The sequence below is a fragment of the Podarcis erhardii genome (assembly GCF_964252035.2).
Source record: "Podarcis erhardii genome assembly, chromosome: 10".
Classification (NCBI taxonomy): domain Eukaryota; kingdom Metazoa; phylum Chordata; class Lepidosauria; order Squamata; family Lacertidae; genus Podarcis; species Podarcis erhardii.
Window position 1 is genome coordinate 47,597,402 of NC_138500.1, and position 18,528 is coordinate 47,615,929.

At 41.8% G+C, this 18,528-nt stretch overlaps 1 protein-coding gene and 2 long non-coding RNA genes across 4 annotated transcripts in view; 1 reads left to right on the forward strand and 2 right to left on the reverse strand.

Annotated features, from left to right (window-relative positions):
- The window catches only part of LOC309350924, a 215,457-nt gene that overhangs the window by 24,479 nt on the left and 172,450 nt on the right, over window positions 1–18,528 (reverse strand). The window lies entirely within an intron of this gene.
- Window positions 1–18,528, forward strand: part of LOC309350900 — a 44,081-nt gene that overhangs the window by 6,043 nt on the left and 19,510 nt on the right. The gene's annotated exons all lie outside the window — the stretch shown is intronic.
- The window catches only part of SRGAP1 (SLIT-ROBO Rho GTPase activating protein 1), a 114,973-nt gene continuing 96,935 nt past the window's right edge, over window positions 491–18,528 (reverse strand). The window contains exons 15-22 of the mRNA XM_081877856.1: window positions 15,595–15,729; window positions 14,301–14,406; window positions 12,659–12,883; window positions 10,109–10,188; window positions 7,563–7,743; window positions 6,375–6,509; window positions 5,216–5,564; window positions 491–4,034 (exon numbers count right to left, since the gene is read on the reverse strand). Of these exons, the coding sequence (XP_081733982.1) occupies window positions 3,657–4,034; window positions 5,216–5,564; window positions 6,375–6,509; window positions 7,563–7,743; window positions 10,109–10,188; window positions 12,659–12,883; window positions 14,301–14,406; window positions 15,595–15,729 (1,589 nt within the window). The 3' untranslated portion in view covers window positions 491–3,656. The remainder of the gene's footprint in view (window positions 4,035–5,215; window positions 5,565–6,374; window positions 6,510–7,562; window positions 7,744–10,108; window positions 10,189–12,658; window positions 12,884–14,300; window positions 14,407–15,594; window positions 15,730–18,528) is intronic.

Genomic DNA, 18,528 nt, shown 5'->3' on the forward strand with positions numbered 1-18,528 from the left:
GGGAACACATCCACAGCCTAGGCAGCCCTGCGGGAGGTCCCGCAGGGCTCCCCACACTGCGGATAGCAGCCTGCCGCCCGGTGGGCGGGGCACCCTGAAGCAGAGCGCCCCGCGTGCCGGACAGACATCGGCCAGCCCCACAAGCTCGGGGGACAGCAGGGAGGCGCAGCACCGCCATCCCGCTGTTCCTCGACTTGGTTCGGTTTCCCCGACCTGCTTTTGGGGGGGAAATAAAGGGAAATTTTTTTTCCTTTATTTCCCCCCCAAAAAACTAGGTGTGTCCTATGGGACGAAAAATACGGTAAATGAGATATTTCCGAGCACCATAAGACTCCCAGGCTGCCTCCACTAAAGGTAAATATGACCCTGTAAAGGTGTCTTGGACCTTAGGGAATTGGGCCTCATTAACACTGAGCCTAGAAAAGGCATATGCAAGGATACGCACACGTGGAAATATGTTGATAATTAGACATCATTAAAACAAAACAAACACAGACAAAACTACCCTTATTTATTATATAAAGTTACACTATGAGAAACAAATCTGAATGTATATTGAAGCCTGTAATGGTACATGCCAAAATGTACAGTACTATACATAAAAGTGCATTGCCACAACAGCTTAACAGTACGTTTTCTTCTTTTAAAACTGTGCAATTGTAACTCTCCTGTTGTCTGAGAATGGAAGGAATGCAATGGGAATGCAGCAGAACATGAAATGGAACTGCAACAATACAAGAGCAAAGTTAAAGCTCCTCTAAAAATGTAAAGGCACTTTCACATGTACATACTACAGATGTACATTGACACAATTAGGTAACAGTCAACAAGCAGGAAGCTACCAGCACTGCAATCTATCAAACTGACAGTCAAGGACAATACTGATTCGATTAGGTACACAGGCGGTTACCCTTTTACTATACAGCCTGTAGCTGTATCAGTCTTTCCTCTTAAATATCCATTCACTATACTTCAAGTAGCTATAACAAACCATCAAACTACACACATTTAACTCACGTGAATGTTCTAAGCAGAAGCAATCACTGGATGCACTGTTTCTAATATTTTTTCCCTTCTCCACTAAACAATCTCTAATATAAGCAGTATGGAGGCCGGTACAGTTATTCAGACGTACAGAGTTTCCCTATGCAATTTCATGATACAGGCACCCACCTTAAGTTTTGCCACACAACCTATTAATAAGAATATGAAGTCACTAGGCTATAATGCACTTAAAGGAACGGCAACGCTTCCATTTGTCCCATAGGTCCTAGGTTTGGGCTCGTTACAAAAATAATTCCTAGCCTTGCAGGGGCCACGGCAACACTTCACTATGATTAGCATTAGCTAAAAGCTCACTACAGAGTCCAGGATCTTAGTTAAGCTTCCAGGGTGCAGTCTAGGGATATGGGATCGAGTTCCTTTCTAGATAGTGGCAGCTTTGGTGAATGTAACATTTCCCATGGTCTACTGTGGCAAACAAAATCATTATATATACTGTAGCGCCAAGTGAATTATTTTTCATCTTGTTTTTCAGATTTATGAATTCCACCCAGATCTGCTTTCCAATTTAGGTTTGTAAATAGCCCCTAGCTTCATCAACTGAGATGAAAATGTTTGTCTCTCCCCCATTTTTGGGCACAAATAACTAGCAGAAGATGTGTGAGCAGGGCTGGCTCACAGATGTTCATGTGGGCAACTTGTTTGCAAAGCTACTTACGTCTTTGCCACGTCCATGCTACATGTGATTTGGCAATCCCATTCAGCTAAATATAATTAGTAAACAAACTGCAATGGGAGTAAATCAGTCCCAAACAACAGTGGTAGCTATAATGTCCTTAGGCAATTCTTTCTGCCTAACAACTAGTCTCCTCTTGTTTGATTCTGCATAGTGCGAAGGACCCAAATGAAAACATTCATTTTGAAGAATGACAAGTTCCTAATGTGACAAGTTCTATGACAAAAGAAACCCCTTATTTTGATCAAGTTTTGCATATGTAGACAAGTATCAGCTGAATCAATTCCTTCCCCCAACTCCAGCCTAGTACTTACACGGTTTTTAGTTAAGTGTTTGCCTGATTAGTAACATGCGATAAATTCTCCTGTGGAGTGAGGTGGTGACCTTGTAAAAAGATTCACAGAAATGATATAGCTTACTGTTAAGTTTGTGCAAAACACTTGTTAGTTCATATGTAACAATAACAACAAAGATGAAGCACTATGCAGGTTGATAGCTTCACTCACACATAAACACACATGAAAAAAGTAATGACATGTTAATGGGGGGGGAGTGGTTCTGATACATTTTGTTCAGATTCTAGAGTAGAAAGTGAGATCTTTGCCCTGTGAACAACCTCTCGCCTCAAGAGGAGTTATTCCAGTTTAGAAATCAAAATTCACCTGAATAAATACACTCGAGAAACAGCACACTCTTTTGTACACAGTAGCCCCTTTTGCATGCCACAAGGAGCAATAAAACCATGGCTTATTATGAACGAGCCTTGTACCAGTGCATGGTGTTCAATCTGTCCTACTCTTCTCGGAGCCACGAAATAACAAACCACAAAACTTGGCTTTGTCTTACTTATGAACCCGCACTGGTTTGTTTCTTGCAAACAAACAGCTAGTGGCAAGCTACAAACAAATTGCAAGAACTAGCTACCACTTGTTCCTGGCTTACCACTCATGGTTTGTTTGTTGCTCAAGTCAAGCCTTGTGGTTTGTTTCTTCTAGGAGCTAGCACACTGCTTGTTCACACAAAGCAATAAGCCATGTCTTACTGTGATGTGCAGGCCAATGTGTTTCATAATCATAAGGATACAGCAGCTTTAAAGTGTAGGTTTTCTAGGAATGTTTTGTTACAAATAATTTGATTAGCTAAGACTATCTGCAGAGACATCTAAACCATCGGCTCATAGGAATGTAAACATATTTTTTGTAGTGATTTGTTTGTGTGAACAGTTGTCTGAAAGAACTGGTGGCTAAAAATCTACCTTTATTGCAGTGCAGCAAGCCTGAGTGCAACCATTAGAAACTATTCTATATAGCATTTCTGACAACAGGCTTTAACTTTGATTTAGAGAGCTGCCATCTACGTTGGTGTGAGATGCAAATACATTCTCCATATGCAGTACTAACCCTACCAACACACATACAAAGTATTTTGAAGGAAATGTCTTTCCTGATTCACTTCTTAATAATTCTCAAGATACAAACTTTTAGCCCATATAAAAAAATCTGATCTATACTGGAGCCGATTACAATATAGAAGTAAACAAATCCATTAATTAATCCCTTTCAAATGACCACTCATAAGTCTAAAAACTAGAGTAAGTGTAACTTATTGAACCTCACGGAATGCTGGCTGTGACCTGTGATGCTTTTATTAGAAAAGGTGCAGCGTGGAGTTTTCAAGTAAAAGCATGTATTCCTGTTGTTTTAAAACAACACAACAATTAACTGTCCAGTTTAAAAATTGGACCCATGTTAACGTAGGTAGCTTGGAGACATTACACTAAAAAGAACACATTTTTAAAAAAACGAAACCTCCCCCGTTATAAATTAGAAACGAATGGTGTGATGGAACACAAGACATTGATCAGCGCTCCATCCTTTTGGTAGTTCACTCCACGCTTGTCACACAAACTGCTTGGTTTTCACATTGTGCAAGACTTGTCTGCTGGACCTTGGGAAGGAGAGGAAGGGCCCACGGCTGGGTTTGTTTTTGGAAGAACGATGGGCTTTGGCCTAAGGGCAGGCGGTTTCAGTTGCACCCCCATCCTGGGTGCCACCATGGGCTTGAAGGTACTCATAGTATCACTGGAAGAGCTGGTGCTACGCCGAATCTGAGGCTCCGTGCTTCTCAAGAGGACACTGTGAAGAGGGCTCAGGGATTCCGTGGAGGCGGTGCTGGAGGGGGAGTTTTTCATTTGTTCCAAGGTATCCAGCACTACATCTGGGGCATGTTTTGCAGAGCTTTGACGTTCCAGTTCCCGGAGTTCATTCAGAGCTGTGTTCATTGTTTCTTCAATATCCTGTTCCAAAGGAAGAAGCAAGTTTGCTAAAGATTAATGAAATACCAAACACCAAAGATGGCACAGGCCATTGCATTGAGCCTCCTCCCTACATCATGGTGGAAACCAAATCTCTTTCTCTCTTGTGTGAGAGTTAACATATTAACCAAGCACCAGTAGTACTGAGGCGCAGGAATGCCTCAATAGATAAACTACATGTTTAGAAAATACCAAGAACACCATGTGTAGAACTATTCAGTCACAGCAAGGTGCAAGCAAGAACAATACCAGGTGTTTCCTGCTTATCTGAAGCACAATACCTATTTTTCAGATAATAATAAAAAATACTCATGTTTTTATCCTTAGTACTATACTTGGGGCTACATGAATGAGTGCTACAGTGCTTCTCCTGGGCAACAGAGAAGTGGACACGCTGCAAGAAATATGTGTCATTTGGGATTTGCTGTGCAGACTTGCTACTTTTCAAACTTTAAAAAATAGTTTAAGAAATACTGATATAAATGCTCTTCGCCATGAAGGCAAACCGGTTGGAATTCAATGCTGAGCCTATTCATGAGTACACCCACTGAAGTTAATAAACATGAAAAACTTAGGTTCATTGGGTCTATTCCAAATAGGACTTAGCTGAATAGAATCCCCAAGGTTCAAAAAGGGATGTGAAAACATGTATGTTTTGTAGTTGATTTTTAAGGAGTGGAAGAGACTGGACCACATGAGTATCTCCCGAGTTCCAAATATAAGGTGCAAACAGCATGAATTTAACATTAATATGACAATAAAAGGAAAGGTAGTGCAAAGATCATATTATGGGCAAGGAAGATTAGATGAAATGCAGAGTGAAGAACAGATATCTGTAGTTTAAGATGAAATTGAGGAATTCCAACAAAAAAGGCACTGAAGTAATCAAGTATGGCTAAAATAAGAGAATTAGTAAGAGTCTCATTGCTAACTTCTATCTTGCTCACCTTTATCATTAAATATATCCAGCCATCATGTAAAGCACAGAATTAACTCAGAGGCGAGGCATCCCTTTTTGTGCACCTGCACACATTACCAAGCTGATATGAACACAACACAATCAAAGAACGAGAAATAAACACTAATAGCACAGCCACCAGGTCACACTAACATTCCCTGTTGTAGAAAAAGCAACAACTCCTATGTTAACTCACAAGACGCACCTGAGCAATTGCCTCTGGGTCAAGTGGTTTGTGATCATTGAAAACTGGGTATTGGCCAGATGATGTTGATCTTCTAATGGGTGGGCTGTCAATTTTCTTCAGGGATTCATGCCTACTAATATTGGTGAGGCTGCCATGACCAGGTCTTCGTCTCCTTTCTGGGCTATCTGTATTGAGGCTGCGGTTTTGAAGGGCAGCACGAGAAGCGCTGTGGCTTGTCATACTGGGGGAGCCCAGCTCCAGCGATGAATTGGCAAGGCTGTGCGGTTGATGAACTGGGCAGTGTCCGTCGCTGGTTCTGCCAGGGCGTCTGCCGGGAAGCGAGAGTTCAGATCTCTTGCGCTGCTGCCTGCACAGAGAGGCAAAGTGAAGACACAGGAAATGAAACGAAGAACGTATGAATCATACCTGTCAATCCATGTTGCCCAACAAAATGTGTTGGTGTGATGAGTGTGAGCTGTGAAGCAAGTCCACGAGTTCAAATATTATCTCACCTATGAAGGTCTAGATCAGTGTTTCCCAAAGTGGGTGATACTGCCCCCTGGAGGGTGCTGGATCGATCTGGGGGGGGCAGTAGTAGCCTCAGGTGCATTGGGGGGGGGCACTGAATAAAAATAAAGGGGCAGTGGAAGCATAAAGAAAGAAGCTAATAAAATTTTGAAAAACCATTTGTATAGGTTTCATCTGTTGTGTTATGACACTGGCCACTAGGTCAGGCACTGTTGTGGGATCCCTGGAGGCAATGCCTCCCCCTGGATCTGGCGGTCATGCTGGAGGTGGGGGGCTTTCCCGGGTTTGGGTGAACCCTTTTCAGCTGTACCCAGTCCCAGGAAGTGGATCACAGCTTGCCTGCCTATTTGGCCAATGGCAGGCGGGCTGTGGCACCGCCCCAGGGGGCAGATTGGACTGAGCTGGCAGGGGGGCGCTGAGTAATTTTTTTCCTGAAAAGGGGGCGGTAGGCCAAATAAATCTGGGAACCTGTGGTCTAGATGATCTTTGTCAAGACGCTATATTTTATGCCTCAAACCTCCATGAACGAAAAATCTACACAGTTGTTTCACGGATTGCCAAAATAATACACCTGGTGTGCTTTTAACATTCTCAAATGCAATATAAATGCCACGTATTTAGTTAATGCTGAGTGCTCAGTTCAATTTACCTTCCGGAATATATTTCGGGTTGACGATCTGTGGGTGAGTTCATATCCTTGGAGGAGGACTTGTCCTCCGTTACTGGTCCACTGCTGGCTTCACTATCTGCTTTCTGGCTCAGTGTGTCTGAAAATGTATCATCCCTGAGCAGAAAAAACAGGTGACAATAAAATTCTTGAGAAACCAATATTATTGGGTGGAAAGTGTAAGAGTGGTTCATGATCTCTCCCCTCTCCATTTTTAGGCATCTCTTTCTCGTTAACAACCACTATAACCATTATATTCAAAGGCATTAGGTAGATATATAATCAAACGTCGGCCAATAGCAGGAATGCAATTGAAAAATTAGGAAGCCCTGCGGGGCCAGAAGAATATCCCCAGCTGAGCTTCTCTTTATAATTTGCCTTCTAGCTTCAGCTTTGTAGATGCTCCTAAGTGACATTTTGCCTTCCACGTGGCAACTGAGAAAGTATCATAATAAGGAAGCAAGCAATGTATCTTCCAATTAGCCTAACAACAGTGTTGATACTTTTAGGAGATGGAAAGCATGCTTTTTCAAAGAGGGAGCTGTATTTCTATTCAAACAGAATTCTGTAAAGGCAGAGAAACAGGAAAAGTGAGGACGGTTTCAGTTTAAGACTCTCACCATATTGGATTTAGCAGCCCTCTTCCATTATTACAGCTGCTGTAAGCAATGTTTCTGCTTATTTAAGTTATTTCTATACTGCTCTTCATATAAATATACTTCACGATATTTAGTGCTTTTTGTGTGTGATGATATTCACCAGTTTTTTGCTGCCTATGGCGGCCATTTTATGCAGCCAGCTACAGCACTTTAAGTTATGAGTACCAGCAACAACAAAAAAGCACTGCCAGGATGGTTCACAATAAGAAATTACAGTAAAGTATATCCCTATATGCTACCAGAGGAGAGAGGGAGAGAATGAAGAGATAAAGAAGGAAATGATGCTCAAACATTGATTGGCTCTTGGCAGCATGAAATTATCCTAGGGTCCCAGCTTCCACATGCACTCCTGCCCCCTATCTGGAACCCCACTCCAGGGGCTCTGCCCCACAGCTTTGGTTTATAGGGCCTGCATAATGTCTACGAATCAACCATCAGTACTTGACTAGACTGGTCTGATTTGGCACATGACAACTTCTAGGATACTTTGCACCACTTAGCTGTTCCTTACATATCTTGAACCACTATGTATTGGTGAGGTACAAGGCCATCAATTCCATTGTGTCTTCCTTCCCACCAGTCATCAGAAGCTCGATGATATAAGAGCAGGGAGGCCCCTTTTTTAAAAGACAGCTCTCGTGCAGATCTTCCAACATAGTCAAACTTGGCAATAGCTTCTATTGGTTCACATTCTGTGGAGGAAAGATGAAGCACCATGTATTAGACCAGGGTGGGGGTGGGGACAGTACTCGGGAGGAAGAATTTCTCATAAAGAACACATAATGGATGCAAGCAAAGGTGAAGAGAGAAAGACTTTTATCCAGAAATGACATACTGTTGATCAAGAAAATAAGCCCCCATAGAATTTGTGGAGCTCTTTTTCTTGCCCTTACAATATTTCAAGTGACAGGGACAAAGAGAAGACTTGGGATCTGTAAGAAACTTAAGATTTTTGGAATGGTCAGTCGCACAATGAACAAGTGCTGTTTTCTATCAGCTGTTTACAATGATGCCAGCAATCCTGCATGAGACTTTTATGGGCTGCCTTCAGAGTTTTGATTCCCTGAAAGAAGCCGTTTTAGAAACTAACTTCAGATCCAGATAATACTGTCATCAAGTTGTGGGATAATGATTCTATGATGAATCAGCCTCATGTAGCCAATACCCTTAACTCTAATTAAAGCATGAAGGGGTTAAGACCATAGAGTAAGCTGTGTTTACAAAAAACACCAACACAAGTTACAAAACCCTTTTACAGAGATTTGATAAAATAGGTCTTGTGAGCTTCAGTCAGTGTGAATACAGTTATACCAAGGAACAAAATAGTTCCACTTTTGCAGCTCCTTTGAAATTACAATGACAGAACTACTTCCTTGACCCGTTTTTTATTTCCTTCACCTATCTATAAATACAGAGGAGATAGCATGGTATTCCAACAAAAACATTGCATTTCTTTTGTGTGAATTCTACATCAGCCATGATCCATCTGTTCCGGGCTTCCTCAGGAAATTCACTCAGATTTCCTCTGGAAACGGATACTGTAAACTATTCTATTCGATGCGAATTAGAGCAAAATAAATTCTACAATGCCTCAGATATTGCTGGTAATATATATATTTATATCTACTTTGGAGGCTGCCAGTATGGTGACTGTTAAGTACTGATGTGTTTGCAGAGGACTTCCCTGGTATCCACAGGGTCCTCTCTCCCAACCTTTCCCCCTGCTGAAATTAGACTTGAAAAAAGCACTCTTTTGCAGCCAATAGAATAAGCTAAATCTTGTGATATGTGAGTGGTGCCCAGAACAGAGTCTTAGTTGGGGGGGGGGGTTGAGAGGTCCAGCTGACCCCCCTCCCAGCTGCTATTAAGCCAAAGCAAAATGCACAAATGGCACCTTCCTTCCCAGGACTAATACTAGCTCCCAAGGGGGAGTTTCAACAGCAACACACACGCCGCCCCCCCCCCCGAATCTGAAGCCAGGCTTTCAATTGATGGCTCAAAAAGAGGTGAGTCCCTGACCAGAAAGACGACTTTGGGTAAACCCCACAGTAAAGCCAGTAAGGAAACTTAGGTGAAAAGAACCCTGACCAGAGAGAGGACTTCAAGTGAAGTTCTCTGTATGGCCTGTGAATTAACTAAGATTAATGGTCTTTCTACTGGGATGCGGGTGGCGCTGTGGTCTAAATCACTGAGCCTCTTGGGCTTGCCAATCAGAAGGTTGGCGGTTCGAATCCCCGCGATGGGGTGAGCTCCTGTTGCTCGGTCCCAGCTCCTGCCAACCTAGTAGTTCGAAAACAAGCCAGTGCAAGTAGATAAATAGGTACCACCGTGATGGGAAGGTAAGCAGCGTTTCAATGCGCTGCTCTGGTTCGCCAGAAGCGGCTTCGTCATGCTGGCCACATGACCCAGAAAAACTGTCTGCGGACAAACGTCAGCTCCCTCGGCCAGTAAAGCGAGATGAGTGCCGCAACCCCAGAGTCGTCGGCGACTGGACTTAACTGTCAGGGGTCCTTTACCTTTACCTTTTTTAATGGTCTTTCTGTAAATAGTGGAGGGGCAGAAAGATGAGTGTGAAGGTCTGGGTCCATGGCACGATGGAACAAGCCAAGGCCTGAGTGCTCATGCACACCTGGAGCCAGGTGCGCTAATGCCGGAGGAAACGGGCCTCTAGAGACCCTGCTGACTTCCTCCCCCCCGCCCGCATTTACTTAAAAGCAGCAATGCAAACCACAGCACTGTGCACAAAAGAGTTTAAAATGGCACTTAGAACGTGACACCGAGCCAGAAATTTGTGCTGAAATGCAGAATTCTTTCACTTGACCTTCCTTCTAACTGTGTTACGCAGGAAAGAAGCAAGGAAACAGCTGGCCAATGACAGGCATATCAGTGTTAACAACAAAAACAAGAAATACACAAAAAAAGAAAAAAAGAAATGAGACACTGTGCCAGAGATTCTTCATTTAAAAGGAGAGGTGATGAGGAAAACAGCATTTCCTTCATCAATTACATATACATGGAAGGGGGAGGGGGAAAAGGCAAACAACACAAGGGGCCTACCATCTTCACTGGTGTGTGGTCCTGTACCAGCATCTAAGTCCACTTCTTCTAAGGTACCATGTTCACTATAAGGACTATCACTGTTGAGACAGTACCATATGGATTAATACCTTATGAATGGACACATTTATTATTAAAAAATCAATTAAGCTGCCGTATTATTAGCCTCCTGCTCCTGCAAACACTACTTAACATATTCAGTTAAGACAAAGCACTCCTAGAATCTTAAAACACTTTTATTACCTCTTTTCTTTTTTAATCTAGATGTCAGATAATCTCCTTAGTATTATTTCTCTCTCTCTCTCTCTCTCTCAACATCTTCTTCTTTTTAAATTGGATAGTGTTATGTAACCTGGACAGTGTTTTACCCATATGAAGGGTGAAAAGGTTGCCTTAATGGAATGCTGCCTAAAGAGACAAACTAGAAGTCCTTCTAGTTACAGGCAAACCTGTGTGATATTAGTCTGGGTTTAAAATCCAAAAGCAGTCTCCAAAGAAGGCAACTGGGAGCAGAAAAGAGGTTGTAGGGAAAGGAGGAAGCAAAGAGATCTTTAATCTGTTCCCTGATGGTCATTTTCCTACTCCAAAACAGCTGTTTCTGTACTCTCCTTCCTCAAGATACTATAGATTTTTTTTAAAAAAGAAAAAAGACTGTCAAGATAATGTTACAAGCATCTGTGTGTAACATCTAGTTTGACCCTGAATACTGGCGCCTGGTGTCCTGATCTCAACACTCTTCAGTGACAGAAAATCACAATGGAAAAAGAATCAATTTTGCTCTGTGGCATCAATTTCATGTTCAAAGCCACAAGGCATGAACTGATGACACTTTAAAAACGTGTAAGGCCAACTGCACCAGAAAAAGCTCCAATATGGAAATGGTATGAGTCACAAAGTATTACTCTAATTTGATGTATTTTCAGCTATTCTCATTTTAAAGCCCACCACCTTCTTTTAAGTGAAAGGTCTTTAAGCGACAGGGATAGGGTTAGCTGTCTGAATTTATCAGGAAAAGAATGCATTGATGATGTTTTGCCGTTTCAGAGATTGCATCTTGAAAACGAAGTACCCTAAAAACTTACTAATTTTTTTCAGATAGATGGGAGAAATTTTATTTGAACTATCACTAGATAGGCCAACTGGGAGTAGCTGATGTTCAATAAAACCAGCCAAAAGATCTTATTTATTTTTAATGCAAATAACAATCATGCTAAATCTGTTCAGTCCTAAAGGACACTTTGTAGGCATCTTTCCCACAAATTGGTCCTCAATGCAGCTTGCAATAAAATAATTAAAGACAGAATAACAGCAGCATAAGCACCAAATTTTTAAAAAATAATGAAATGGTGCTAAAACTAAGGAAGAGATAACAAGGCAGTTTGCTTCAAAATGACTTCCTGGAACGCACAAAACCTGACCAAACTGGCATGCTTTTACTAAAGGCACAAACATCTGCTTTTATGTAACATGGCCATTTATGCTGAACCATTTCCCTGTCAAGTAGACCTTAATCAACTGGCTTTTAAAACCACTATAATGATATTAGGCATAATTCCACGTAGCTGACAGACTGGAAAACACGTGGGCCACAAAGAAACATGCTCAACCTGACAAGTTTTATTTTAGGGAAAAAACAGCTGTGGGTCATCAAGTCAGAATATGTTTTAGGTCTGGACCCCAATGCCAGTTTTCTGCTGAAAAATACGGTTTATTTTTATTTTAACCATTTTTTAAAAAAAATATTTTATTTATTTCATAAAATTTATATACTGCCTGGTTGTCAAAAGCCTCCACGCAGTTCACAAAAACCGCTTACTTTTAAGACAGCTTACTATCAATAGATCTTGAAGTAGTTTCCATGTAAAAAAGTAAATAATATACAGCCATGCAAATATCTGATAACTGTGTTGTATATTTATGTACTTGGATTTCCTTTTTCCTTAAGTATACCATAAATATACAACGCAGCACAATATCCATTTGAGCAACAAAAATCCTATCCAGATAAAATTCTTAAAAAGTAAAAGAAAAGCACATTATCACTTGTTTCCTCCTGACTGCTTGTTGCCCCTGGAAGTACAGTGGTACCTCGGGTTACATACGCTTCAGGTTACACACTCCACTAAGCCAGAAATAGTGCTTCAGGTTAAGAACTTTGCTTCAGGATGAGAACAGAAATCGTGCTCCGGCGGCGTGGCAACAGCAGGAGGCCTCATTAGCTAAAGTGGTGCTTCAGGTTAAGAACAGTTTCAGGTTAAGTACGGACCTCCAGAACGAATTTAAGTACTTAACCCGAGGTACCACTGTACTGTTTACTGCAAAAAGGAGGAATCTGGAGCCAGGTAGGGGGCAAATTTCAGTAAAAAGACTGGTGTGGGCCCTGACCTGGTTAAACAAGTGACTAATGTCACACGTAGCTTGGCCCAGAGTTACAGGCATCTATAGCTTTTTTTAAAAAAATGGTAAACAGGGGTGAAACTTTTCACAAACTAAAAGTCATTCATACCAAACTGAAGCAATCCGACCTGGGCAAAATAATGAAGAGCTTACCAGTATTCATCACCAGCCATACATTTCTCATAAACGGGGCCATCCAGCTCCTTAGAATCTGGAAAAATGGTTTCGTGGTGAATGATGATAGTTTTGATTATTTCGTTCACGTGAGCCTGACACGACACTTGCTCTTGAATGTCTGGAACAGGCATCAACGTTGGGCCAAAACAAATAGCCAGGTTATACGGATCCATCATATTTTCATCGCTGTACTGCGAAAGGCTGTTTTTAAAAAGGGGAAAGAAGAAGAAGAGGGTTCCAGGATCGTTATGTGACCTTCCGAAACAAAAACGCATGCTTAAGATGCATACACAATATTACTCAACCCACCCGCCACAAGCGGGTTGCTTCATAGCTGTCAACTTACAAATTTGAAAATAAGGGACCAGCAGCCTCAAAAATAAGGGATCAGCAGCCAAAATAAGGGATTTTCCAAGCACAGGTATGTTCAACTTCTGAGCCCCTCCAAGCCAAAGGCAGAAAGCCCAGCCAGCAGCCAAACGAAGCCTCAAGCGGTGGTTCCCACAGCACAGCAACCCGGCAAAGGGGATGCAGCAAGGAAAACCGTCACCTCTCCGCTGGGAAGCGCTGAGCAAAGGTGAGTCCCCAGGCAACGCGGCCGATTTGATCAGCACAAGGCATGCAAACTCCACCCCCCAGTCATTCTTACGACTCCTTATTGGGTGAGCAACGCAGCCAAGCAACACAGTGGGAGCCTCCCTCCTCCCTGGCCGGCAGGGAGGGAGGGAGGGAGAGGAGCTGCTTCCTTTGAAACCCAGGAAATTTAAGGGACATCATCAATAAGGGACAGCAGAGGGACACAGCACTGGGATAAGGGACTTTCCTGCCAAATAAGGGATGGTTGACAGCTATGGGTTGCTTAATCTTGCACTGGAACGCCGTAAGAGCAATTTAATTAAAAGATCTTTTTGTGACAGGCTGACATGAAGATATACGGGTTACTTGAATGACTGAGAATAATTGGTGAGAAGATGCATTGGGTAACACTACACTGGGGCAGCAGATCTAAAGCTGAGATCATCAGATGGGATGCCCAATGTTGAGAGGTGATGGGAGCTGCAGCTCAACAGTATCTGAACAGAACAGTTGCAGCTCGAAGATAAAACTTGCAGAAATGTAACAGGCGCAACAGGTTTTCTAGCCCTGAAAACCTTGCACCTGGTGCTGCCAAGGACACAGGAGTTGAACCAAAACTGCATTGAAACCAAACTACATTTTGTTCATGTAAATATAGCCTGACACTCTCAAGGGCTATTTCAAACTTTCAGTTTTCAATCTCCTTTCTATAGTGATGGAAATGAGAATTCATATATTGCTATATCATCCTAAAGCAGCTGTTGAGGATAACTTGAGTGTTTATTACAACTGAAGCTTCAAATAATTATTATTATTCTTCTCGTCAATTATGCAAATATTTTGGGCAGTTCATTTTACATTTGCACAACTGCTGCATTCAAGTCATTCCTATTACAGTGAAATCTATCAGTTCAGGGTAAAAATTATTCCAGTTTGTTTGGAAATCATGGCTTTGCTGCCAAACTGAAATATTCTCCTCTGTTAAAATGAAGGAGAATTAAAGATCAATAGAGTGCTTCTGATCGGAAGTTAATGTACTTACTGATTGAGGAAAGCAAAAAGATATCTTAGCACTATAAGGACTGATCTGGGCAAAGTCAAGAGGAGTTTTCTTATGTGAAGAGCTCTCTCATAGAGATTTTCTATTCCTGCAACATACAAGTAGACAACATACAAGTAAAATCATTGGCTATGTGACGGTACAGTATACAGCACTATGAAGAAGAGGAGTTTGGATTTGATATCCCACTTTATCACTACCCTAAGGAGTCTCAAAGCGGCTAACATTCTCCTTTCCCTTCCTCCCCCACAACAAACACTCTGTGATGTGAGCGGGGCTGAGAGACTTCAGAGAAGTGTGACTAGCCCAAGGTCACCCAGCAGCTGCATGTGGAGGAGCGGAGATGAGAACCCGGCTCACCAGATTACGAATCTACCGCTCTTAACCACCACACCACACTGGCTCATTTCTAGGGCATCACTTCTAACATTTCCTACTACAGTGGTACCTCTGGTTACGTACTTAATTCGTTCCGGAGGTCCGTTCTTAACCTGAAACTGTTCTTAACCTGAAGCACCACTTTAGCTAATGGGGCCTCCCGCTGCCGCCACGCCGCCGGAGCCCGATTTCTGTTCTCATCCTGAAGCAAAGTTCTTAACCCGAGGTACTATTTCTGGGTTAGTGGAGTCTGTAACCTGAAGCATATGTAACCTGAAGCGTATGTAACCCGAGGTACCACTGTAATATTGCAGATCTCATCAAGCTGATAGCAAATGGCCAATTAAACTCTTTAGCGTATTTTGCCCATATCCGGAATAAGTCTAAACTGGGGGAGTAAACTCTGCTTTCCTTCTGACCTGAACATCTTGTCACTCAAAGGAACCGCCATTCCCTTTTTCTGCAGGTACATAGGATTCTCAAACACCTTGGCTATGGTCACTTACAAGCCTGTTAAGATGATTTATTCACCTTAAATCTGGTCCAGTTCCTCCCCTCACATGCCCTCCATTGGCTTGTGGGGGAGTCAGGATGCATGCAGGGGGAGAGGAGGGAAAAGTTTTCCATTGGGCAAGCGGAAAAAGTTGCACGGACAAAACGTTTGTAGCAGGGCAGCACTGAATTTCACTATACCTCCTGTGTTCTGGAAAGGCGGTGTGCCTGCTACAATGAGGTCAACGGTACATTGAGAGCAAATTAAGAAATATGTATGAATGCACATATATTAACTGCAGAGGATAGCAAACTGTCTTACAGAAATTGGTTGGCGGGACATCTGAGGTGCTAGTGCATTTATTAGTAAGTAACTTTACAAGCTGTTAAAACAAATTTAACTTACTGACACAAGAAATAAGATCATTAAATCTTTCCTTAGGAAAGACAGGGTTCTCCAGCCCTCGGAAATAGAGCTTCAGTACTCCAGCAACTGAGTTAATGTCATGATTACTTTGGTCATCTGCCAAAGGATTTTCACCTGCAAAAATAAATCAAGTTAAATACTTAATATAAGCATTCTAGCTGAACAGCATTTTACTACCTAGTCGGATCATGAGCTGTATTAAATAAATAATAGCTGGTTTAGTTAAGTCCAATCTTCGATTAAAGTGAATGTAAGAGAGTAAAATAAACATTCCTCTTAATTGCATAGGCTAGGCATGCCTTGAGTCATCAGCTGAGAATAAAAGTTTATTGGGTCAGACATGCAATACTCAATCCATATGGTCTATTTATGGACTAATGCACCTACTCAAAACTAGGCCCACTGAAATAAAGATCTAATAAACTTGAGAAAAATGGTCTGAGGATTGCAGAATGCATCAAGTAAGTCTTTGCAACCATTTGTTCAGTCAAGTCACATACCAAGCAAATATAGATGTCTTAAAGGTGCACATCTTTCTTAGCGCTGAAAAAAGTAATTAAAGAGATTTCAAGAACATGCGGACTGCTGTGTATTGTGATGAGAAAAATGGATTCTAAATGCCATCCCCCAGTGGAAAAGATCGAGATTTCAGAACGTAAAATGTGTTTAAAAGGGGGATGCTAGTAGTTGAAAGGTTGTTGGTTGGGTAACTGTTTGCAGTTTAGTTAGCTTTAAAAACTAAAGCAAGATGCTTAGCACTTCACTGCAGCTGATATTTGAGAAAGTCAACAATTTATATTGATTTAATACCTAGATTTTTTTAAAAAAAGCGACAAACACTGTAATATTTCCTCATAGGTACTTAGGTAGGTGCCTTATGTGTATTCTTTATATGTAAATAAAGTTGACAAGTACTGTATTTTCGCTCTATAACACGCACCCAACCATAACACGCACGTAGTTTTTAGAGGAGGAAAATCCGTAGGCATGCAACCCATAGGCATTCCCTCCATAACACGCACAGACATTTCCCCTTACTTTCTAGGAGCAAAAAAGTGAGTGTTATGGTGCAAAAAATATGGTATTTTAACCTGTAATTTCAGTCTATTATGTATATTTTTAAACCGGGGGGCCGCTAGGGGGCGCCTTGGAAGATGGTGGATATTAACATCTATCCAGCTCGCACGAGGTAATTAGAGGCTGATTATGGGGAGTATATCAGTCTCCCTTCATCTCTCCAGGGGGGAGAGATGCCGTTTTCACCCGCTGTTGCCATAAATCACCCCCGAGTTTGGAAGAAGGAGGGGGTGAGGCACTGGGTGCATAACCCTTGGCGGGCCTTGGAACTCCTCCGAAGCTGCTTCCAAGAGCAAAACTAGTTGCGTTACTTAAAAGGAAAAAAATTGGGAAAGATAACGCACATGCTTCAAGAGAGGCAGGAGGTTTTTATCTGCTAACAATTTTACCACTGAAAGGAAGAAGACTGAGAAGGAAGATTACATCAAAGTACTACAAATATGGTATGTGGATTGGAATGCCAGAACTGGGGGGGGGGGGGGGGAATGACTTTTTATTTTTTTAGCTCTATGTGATTATTAATAACCCTCCCTCTGAAGATCTGTCACAGAAATAAATTGCAAATGGGACTAAAAATGAATTGTGTGGGAATAATTATGAACTTAAAGGTTTTACTCTGTGAAGGATTTGGAAAGAAGAAGGGCTCTCTCTTGTGACGCAGTAAGAATGGAAACTTGATAAGAGACCTGTGTTGTTGGAGTTGGTCTTGGGGAGGGCAAGCCGAAGATATATTATTTTCGAGGAGATTGCGAACTGGAAGGGGCAGCCCTCCTGCAAAAAGACTAATTTACGATGCAACAGGTCGGAAAAGCTAAAGAGCGAGTTTCTAGACTGTATTTCATTGGAACAACAAAAATGGCGATTACTTGCTCGAGTGGAAAGGACTGTTGGAGGAGAGTGATTTACGAGACAGCAGCACAAAGCCCACACAGAAATACAAATAAGACTGTCTTTTTCAACCCACTTGCGGAGCATATCGGAGGAAAATGGAAAGGAAAATGAGTAATGACAAGTATTGAGAAGAAGAGACTGGAAACATCATTCTTAATATGGAAGCAGAACAAATATTCGAGGACTGGACTCCTGCCAATCAAGAAGCTTGGGTCCCCCCCACAAAAATTTACAATTTGGAAAACAATTGGATTATATGATAGGTATTGTTATAATTTGGACTAATTGATTTGATGTGTTTAATTTGGAAATATGAAATTTAATAGAAATTATTTTCAAAAAAAAATGTATATTTTTAAACAGCTGTTTCTTCGTATTTTAATTTTGTTTTTTATTGACAATTTAGAGTCAACGTATATTTTGTATTACCTGCAAACCACATAGCGGTTTTATTTCATGGTAAAAGCGGCATATGCGTTTCATTAGAGTAAACATCTAAAGTTTTGTTCGATTAAATAAATAAAAACATGTAAGCTCCTCCACTCCCTCGATCTTTTTTATTGCTCCTTTTCTGTATCTTTTCCAGATCTACAATATTTTTGAGGCGAGGCAACAGGAATTGCGCATAGTTTCTCCAAGAGTGGTCGCAATGCTACGACACGAGCAGTTTTGTTTCTGATCTCTTTCCTAAGGTAAAGGGACCCCTGACCATTAGGTCCAGTCGTGACAGACTCTGAGGTTGCGGCGCTCATCTCGCTTTATTGGCCGAGGGAGCCGGCGTACAGCTTCCGGGTCATGTGGCCAGAAGGACTAAGCCGCTTCTGGTGAACCAGAGGAGCACACGGAAACGCTGTTTACCTTCCCGCTGGAGTGGTATCTATTTATCTACTTGCACTTTGGCATGCTTTCAAACTGCTAGGTTGGCAGGAGCAGGGACCGAGCAAT